Below are 9,050 nucleotides of genomic sequence, written 5' to 3' on the forward strand. Positions count from 1 at the left end.
GTAATTATGTCCCCACTGGATGCAACAAATGCCTCGTTTGTAATTGTAAATGGGTAATATGCAAAAAGCGTAAAAAGAGTTATGATGCAACAAGAACAAATTACAAATTAAATTGAAATAAATAAATACAAAGAATAAAGCAAATACAGATTTAAATAAATACAAATAAATAAATAAATAGAATAAATAATACATCTAACAGTACAGTAATATAGTGAGAATGAAAGAAATGTACTAGACAGAAAATATTAAAAAGAAAAACTAATATTTATTTTATAATAAATAAAAATAAGGACATTTAATAAATAAAATTTGATTAAGATTGCTCAGATTAAACTAAATAAAAATAATGAGATTAAGCTAAATAAATTATAAAAAGTTATCAAAATCAATCAATCAATCAATAGATCAAAATAAATAATTAAAAACAGACTTAAATAATACATCTAACAGAACAGTATAATAAGTAGGGAAAAAAACAACGTAATGGAAAAATGGAGGGTAAATATAATATATTACACATATTTATAATTATTAATTTTTAAAAGATGTAAAGTAAATACTACGGGAAAACAAATGTAATTTCTACATTAAATAATTTAGTTCAGGCAAGAATTTAAAAAAGAGAGTAAATTCTATATTAGTACTCAATTTAAGCATGTAGAAATTAAAGTTTGAGCTTATAAGTATATTTTACTTGGAATGGTTTATGTTTACAAAGATACTTTAAGTAAATATCAAAGTCATGATCCCGTTGTTCCCATCATGCACTAGGGCATGAATAATTAATAAGATTAAATTTTTCACTAGTTTTCTAGTTCTATTTACACTGTTATGGTTGCTTTTGTTGTTAGGTTTAGTAACTTGCTGTTTTGTGACATCTGGAGTTCATTTTCTACTCAAAATGACCCATTCATACTCAAACACCCCACTGATTGTTACAGTCATTGTGTATTGTGTACCAGGTATTCAGGTCTCTGTTCATTTAATAACTGTGTTGAGTAGACATATTATTTTAAAAAGGATAACAGGCCGTTACCTTGATTACTTACATGTTTGTAAATGAACCATATGCTTTAATAGCATGTTTTTTTCTTCTTCAGTGCTACATTGTTTGAGTGAAGTTTACAAACCATGAGTATTGCAGAGCGAACTTGAAATAATTAAGTAGAAATTACTTATCAAACTCTTAATTGGCCACGTTAAATTTACGTATTTCCTTTGCTAATTTTACTTAACTTAGTTAAGTAGATTTGACTTAATTCCATACTTAAATTTTACTTAAAATACTCTTAAGCATTTTAAAATTAAGTAAATTTTACTTCTTGTTTTTTTCCAGTGCAGAATAATTTACATCTTTATACATGAATATATATCTGCTTTTTAATTTTCAGGATGTGGGTCCCTCATATGAGGATGATTATATATATTTAGGGGTCCGTGGCATCTGAAGGATTGAAAACCCCTGCCTTTAGGTATAAAGATGTGAATCTCTTTAGCTCTCCTGGGGTCAGATCCAGCATGCTGTATTCAGTAAATAAGCAGCCTTCGGTCAGTCAGCACAAGCACTGCTGTTTCGGTGAGCAGCCGCAGGAAATAATGTCCAGTGTGAGCGGTTCCTGTGATTGTGCTGCTATCAGGCGTGGGGAAGTGTAGCGGGGGTTAGAGACCGCTCAGGTGAACGCCAGCTAAATCACTGATGGTAAACAGAGTCGCCTCTGACACTCAAATAACCCCAAACAGCTTCTGAATGGTGCTGGTGACCCACAGATTCTGACCTCTGCACATGCGGTTCATGGGTTAACTACCGTTGCACACGCTGAACAGAATGAACATGCTAGAGATCAAAACGCTTCTGTGGCCATGACAGACAGTCGTCATTTACGAAATCAGCAGGCATCAATGAAGAGAGCTAGTTTTTGCAGACCTAAGACAAAACCACGGGCTGAGAGTTTAATATTTTAGTACTTTTACTTCCAGAGTGAGTCTTATTTAAATTTTCATTAAGGAAATGGCTAAAGCATGCTGACAGGAAAAAAAGGTTCATAAATGCCCAAACACAAAAGCTTTACTAAGATTAATTTGCGGTGCTGCTGTAAAATGTATGGTTATGTAAAATGGAATAATTCCGCCAATAACATTTTGTAGTATTTATAAAAAAACATTTATAAAGTAGGCAGCTCGCCAGGCTTTGAAAGCATTTTGCAGTGAAGATAAGAAACAGCACAAACCACAGTGATTTCATTGACTAATCAGTAATAATCTAATCACACACAGGCAAAAGGAGAAAAAAATCAATGAGTCTAAAGTGATGAAATCTTACCGATGTCGCCTTAAAAGAAGAGTTTGGCCAAAAATTCTGTCATTATGTAGACACCATGTATTTCTTACAAGAAACTAATGTAATCAAGTGTGCTAATAGTATTAATCTTTTACTCAGTCTACTTTTTATGCACTTATCAGAGATATACTTAACCAAAGCATACTTAAGTACATTAAAGTATATTCTGCCTTTTGATTGAGATATATTATAGAAAGGTATAATTAAGTATTCTAAATACTAAGTAGTTGTGTTTATTCTTCTGATATTGAGTAGCCTAGGAATTTCTTTTATTTTTTGACTTAGAACACATTGAAATATTTAAGGTAGTACTCCACCATATGTTTTACACTTACATAGCTTGGAGCAAATTAAACTGTGCTTTTTGTTCATATTTCTATTATCCCAGACAGAAACAGATCAACTTTAGGCAGTTCTTATTAGAGTATTTTACTTTCATCAAAACAAAAATAGTGAGCAAGTCTTTTTAAGCATAAGTCATCAGCACAAATCCACTGGTAGTGTATAGAAGTCAACTTCAAGTCTAACTGAAGTTAGAGGTTTAATAAAGTGTACTTTCATATTCTAAAAAGTGGGCTAGACATATACAGCTAAACATATAGTACACTTAACCCTCAGGTTGTGTTCAAAACCCTATAACACTTGTGGTGTTCCCCATCAAAAATGGCCGGCCTACAAAAAATTACCTATAAATCTCTTAAGCTGCAATTTTATCACCAAATTTTGGATTCAATCTTTTTGCCAACTTGTTTTCTTTCATTTAGGACTGGTTTTATACTTCTTTTTCGAACGGATTAATCATAGGCCTCGTTTATATGAGCGTAGGCACCTCATTTTCACAATATTAAATAAAATATGAAGAAAATGTGCACTGTTTATCACACCAGTGTGCTTTAATGTTTAATCAGGAAGTTTACTTTGAACAAGGTCAAACCCCCCACCCCACCCCTAAAAAAGTACGAAAATTATCAAACAAAAACTTCGAGAAGAAGTTATACCTTGTGTGAACAAAGTCACTAAGTTTCAGTCCAATGCCATAACATTAACTATTGTTTTCGGAAAAAAGAAAATCTTCTTTGGGACAAAATGACCCGATTAAAACTTTAATATTATTTGAGTCTTTCTACTTAAAATTTCATGTTAAATTCTGTGTGCTGTCTGTCCTTTGTCAGAGTATTTAGATTTTGGGAAACTTTTACTTCAATACATTATAAAGCATTATATTTTACTTTTTACTCAACTACATTTCATGAAAACATATAATTCCATTTTTTGTAATCATTGTTACAAAATTACAAAAATCAAAATTACAATCATTGTAATTTTGAACTGGAGAATTCACCACCTCCTCTGAGACAGAGATCAGTGTCTAGTTCAAGAACGAGCTGATTCTTTCCAATGAACCTGTTGAACTGGTTCACGAACCGCATTGAGCGATTCATTTGAGAATCTGACTGATCTGATTGCAGCTTTTCTCGAGTCAACAACTCTGTGATTCAATGAGCCAAGATATCATCCGAGCTTGAATAGAATGAACACTACTAACTAACTACTACATACTACTACTCCTAACTAAATACTAAAGTCAAAATTTAATATTGATTTTTGTAAATGAAAATCAACTGAATATGCTGTAAAAGCACAAACTGTTTGGACACCTTTTTCAAAAATAAGTACTTTTCCTGGAGTAATATTTGATGTGTACATTTACTCAAGTGTACATAGTCCACTACTGATGTCCCACAGAACAACAGGCCCAATACAGACAAAATCTCATGACACAAGACTTCAAGAGAAACCTTCATGATCCTTCAAGTGGTTCCTGTTCCTCCATGTGTTTCACGGACTCCATGAACTTCCTGAGTTTACTATAACAGCAGTTCACATGTTGGTGTGATGCATGGGATGAGTAAAGTTCCTGATCCTGACACAATGATGACTGGCGATCTGACAATAACACAACACACAGTCATTGGCCAGTCGTCATCACTCAGCTATTGTGCTTCATCGGATCACGTAAACCATTCTGCTCCATTTCCAATGTGATTTCCGGCACAGCCGATGACACAGATGACAGTAAATCTCCTCAAGATGTTTACTTTTGACAGGGTCTCTTATAGAGTTCACTCCTAAATCTCTGATATTCTGTTCTCGAGATATGGCTTGGGTCCCTCATTCAATGTCTGTAGGATTTTTCACACATTTTATTGTCCACCGAGTGAAAATCATGAATCTGGTGACTTACTGGTGCTCAAAAAGTATGATTTGAGGCATAATTTATGTCTAAGACAAATAGCTCAGGGTGAGTAATGAAATCCTAATACTCAGGATTAAAGGTTATATGCTGTATTTCAGTTTAGTTTTTGTTTGATAGAGGCAGTATGCCAAATTCAAGTTATTTATATTGAGCCTCATATAAAACCACAGATGACAGAAGTAGGTCATCCGTGAAAAGGTGCATGATGTAATGTGACTTCTTCATAAAACAGCATGCACTTAATAACCTGTGTGTTGTTTTCGTCTGATCAAACGGCAAGCTATCATCTCTCCATACCTGTTTCATGAAAGACTCTGTAAAGATGACCACAACCTGATGACGACAGTGTTACAAACCTCTGAACGTTTGAACATGGCGAGGAAATGTGCAGAAAGAAAGCATCTCAGTTTAGCTAAATCCTATAGAAACCGGTGGCCCAGAGGGAATCAGAGATTGGAACATGGTTATTGGAATGTTTTTGAGAAAGTAGGGCACAGTCGGGTGTCAGACATTCGTTGAAAGGGTTCAGCTTTGTCGAGTGCCCTTCAAAGGGTGCAGTAAATATCACTTCTGCAGTAGTGTGCATTCACCTTTCTCAATCTAGGTCAGCAGACATTGCATTTGTGTCACTTTTAACCTCTTGTCAACCATGGGGCAGTTTCATATGATGATGGACCTGCAATGTCAGAACTGGACTTCACTTCAGGAGCTTTTGTATGAACTTAACACATAGAACAAAATTCCTTTTGTTTTGGATCACCAGAGATGTTCCTGTTTTGATGTGAAATGAACAAAAGTGACAGTGATGTACAGTATGTTGAAATATAAAACCTCTCAAAAACTTCAGCTCAGTCTCTTCTTCAGTCCAATGAGCATTGGTTGTTTTGTAGGATTCACTGTGATTTGTGTCAAATGCCGGCTGCTCTGGACTCAGTCGACCCATTCATAGGCTTAGCAATGAACTCTCACACAATGCTGGCCCCTCTCACACCATACCGAGTATTTTAATTGGCTCTGTCTACAAGACGTTGTCTGTGAACTTTGGAGATACGTGCACATGTGCATGTAAACTTCCAGTCTTAACATTGTCCTTATTTGCTTATAAGGGAAACTTTCACACAAAACATGGCTAGATAGCATAAATGTTTTAAATGTTAAAGAGGAGAGAGATCTTTCAGAGACCAAAAAAACATCCTCCTTAGATACAACTCTGAGACTATTTTTCATTCTAACTCTGGAAGTACAATAGATTAATTTACAATGGAATTCACTGCAATATAGCGGCAGAACAGTTAAACATTTTTTACTCTTACTTTTCTTGCCAGATAAACATCAGTCTATCTGGCAAGAAGAGCTTTTCAGTCTCTCACATCAAAGATGTTTGGCCATGTTCAAACGTTCAGAGGTTTGTAACACTGTCGTCATCAGGTTGTGGTCATCTTTACAGGGTCTTTCATGAAACAGGTGATAGAACAGTTAAACACGTTTTGTTCAGTCTATCTGGCATCTGATTGATGGATTTTGATTAGCTAATATTGTGATTCTTGCAATCACAAAATCCTGGAGGGACTGATTATATGAGCAGCTCACTGTGCTTTTCAACGCTCTGGCCTTTAATCTGACCCTGATTGGAAATCTTTAAAGTGATGCATTGCACATGCATCCAATTAGTTTTTCAACTACAATTTTCAAGCTGGAAATTATGGAATGTACATAAAAAAACACCCAACAATTAGCAACAGGGATAATATATATCCTTAGATACAACTCTGAGACTATTTTTCATTCTAACTCTGGAAGTACAATAGATTAATTTACAATGGAATTCACTGCAATATAGCGGCAGAACAGTTAAACATTTTTTACTCTTACTTTTCTTGCCAGATAAACATCAGTCTATCTGGCAAGAAGAGCTTTTCAGTCTCTCACATCAAAGATGTTTGGCCATGTTCAAACGTTCAGAGGTTTGTAACACTGTCGTCATCAGGTTGTGGTCATCTTTACAGGGTCTTTCATGAAACAGGTGATAGAACAGTTAAACACGTTTTGTTCAGTCTATCTGGCATCTGATTGATGGATTTTGATTAGCTAATATTGTGATTCTTGCAATCACAAAATCCTGGAGGGACTGATTATATGAGTAGCCTGATCTATGGGAAGCAAAAAAAGTTATTTTATGTCCTATTACACATTATACACTCAGAAAAAACAAAAGCTTTCACAGGGGCAGAACCTTTTCAAAAGGGACACTTTTATACCTTTTTAGGTAATATTCTGTATCTTTAAGGTAGCAATATGCAACTTATGCAACAATATGCAACAGTGACAGCTTTTGTACCTGTTTTTCTGAGAGTGTAGATACAGGTTACCAGCATGTGTAGGTACAATCCTTTTAAGATATCTTTTATCTTTATCAGACATTTCATGGCACCACTGGTTCTCCTGATGGACAAGCCAGAAGAGATTGTTCTTTGTTTCCTCCTTTCTTTGTGACAGCGTTCTCTTTTTTTTTTTTGTCTCAAAGCAAATTCAAGCCTCTGTTAAGGTGTAAACAGGAAGAGCAGGCGAGCCTCCTGGATTATTAACTGTTCAGAGGTGGTTTAGCAGCCAGTATCATATAACCCAGCAGTTTGACTCTGGCCATAGGGTGTCCTCAAGAATAGATCTGATAGTTTATTGGATTTAAAGGGCTAGTCACATAATGGCAGTTAATTTAAATATTTCCACTGAAGCAGGATAGCACTGGGTTCCTGAACCACCTGTCCCGAAATAGCAGTCAATACAAACTGTCAACAATAATTGTTTTGTCCAGATGGGAATCATTGGAGGCTCAAAATGGAACTACCTATTTATGCAATGTGGGAAATGAAGACTAAAAACATTGCTTCTAAAGCATAGGGTGATGGAAAGTGAGCATACAGAAATCTTTAAAAAAATCTTTTGGTAACACTTTAGATTAGGGAACACTAATTCAGTATTATTATCCAGGTTTTATTATCCATATTACTAGAATATTGGCTGTTTATTAGTACTTATAAAGCACATATTAATCCCTTAACCCTACCCAATACCTAAACATAACCACTACAACAACTCTTAGATAATAGTGAATATGTGTTCCCTAATCTAAAGTTTTACCAATCTTAATAATAGTATTCATTAATTTAATAGATATTGTTACCTCTTATGTGGCTATTTACACACCATTCTCATACTTCTGTACTATTTCAGTGAAACTGCTGATAAAAGGGGTAAAAATGGGGGTAGGGCACATAAAAAGAGGACCCAAGACAAAACCCCGGGGGACTCATCTCAATACTAGTCTGCTTTTCTTCAGACTCTCCTCTTTTTTTTCTGTTTCCAAGTTATTCAGTTTGTAGACATTATACCAGTGTTGCAAACTAAATTATTCATATAAAGGCCATAACAAAACCATATCAGAATAAAGGGCTGTCATGCCCCAAATAGCCAAAATTTAAGTTGCTCTTCATAGAATATCTTTCCAAAATATCTTCCCCCATTTCGTTTACACTATTGTATTTTCAAAATCGCCATGTCCAAATCAATTGCACCACATCAATGACACCAATGCCACTGATTTCAACCAGGGTTATTATAAAACTAAAACATTTGCAAAAATGATTGATTTAACAACATTTTTGTAAAATGTTTACTAATGATTACTACAACTGTATCATAAGTGATTGACAATATTTAGAGGTCCTTAAGAGATCTTAAAATTCTGTGGTGTTTCAGAAACAGTCAGTGTCAACATAAAAGATTTAAAAATTAAAAGTTTAAAAAGTAAAAGCTGCTTAATGAACAGTATTTATGCCAGAAGTTTTAAGCATATGGAAGTTGTCAATAAAAATAAGTGCGCAGTTAAGTTTATCTGGTGGGCTTATTTTTAGGGAAATAATATTAATAATTATTAATAGAATTCTTAATAGTCTGTGTAAATGAAGAAGCCTTTGATATCTAAACAAGAAATCCCATCAAACCCAAGCAGAATTAAGCTTGTTCACCTGCAAAAACAGTAGGCGCCTGGTTAAAATCAAAATCAGCTGACATATCTAAAAATATCTAAACAAAAGAGAGCAAAAAAGCCACCTGGTTGTGATTCAGCAGGAGGAACTACATACATTGTGTTATTTTGCTCTGTGGTGAACTGAAGATGTGAACCCAAACAGGCTGACAAAGCTAGCGAGCTAAAATGGCTAGTGATGTGATTAGCAAAACTGTGTGACTAAATGACTACACAAACAAAGTTAAAGGAGACATATTATGCCCCTTTTTACAATATGTAATATAAGTCTCTGGTGTCCCCAGAATGTGTCCGTAAGTATTTTGGGGTATGTAGCTTAGGCCTTTGGCCGTGGGGAATAACGTCACTGACAGCCGTCTAACGTCCCAGGGGCAACTCCCATAGCAATATGGTAGAGTTGGTACTTA

The 9,050-nt window shown here is 34.8% G+C and overlaps 1 protein-coding gene across 4 annotated transcripts in view; it reads right to left on the reverse strand.

The window, feature by feature from the left end:
- Positions 1-9,050, reverse strand: part of arhgef3 (Rho guanine nucleotide exchange factor (GEF) 3) — a 55,686-nt gene that overhangs the window by 21,723 nt on the left and 24,913 nt on the right. The window contains exon 1 of one of the 4 annotated variants that reach the window (XM_016459552.1): positions 4,896-4,938. The exons of the other annotated variants lie outside the window; for them this stretch is intronic. Within the exon in view, the coding sequence (XP_016315038.1) occupies positions 4,896-4,904 (9 nt within the window). The 5' untranslated portion in view covers positions 4,905-4,938. Of the gene's footprint in view, positions 1-4,895; positions 4,939-9,050 lie in introns of those variants that run through there. 4 annotated transcript variants of the gene reach the window in all.

The sequence above is a fragment of the Sinocyclocheilus anshuiensis genome, unplaced genomic scaffold (genome assembly GCF_001515605.1).
Source record: "Sinocyclocheilus anshuiensis isolate Anshui unplaced genomic scaffold, SAMN03320099.WGS_v1.1 scaffold2209, whole genome shotgun sequence".
NCBI lineage: Eukaryota > Metazoa > Chordata > Actinopteri > Cypriniformes > Cyprinidae > Sinocyclocheilus > Sinocyclocheilus anshuiensis.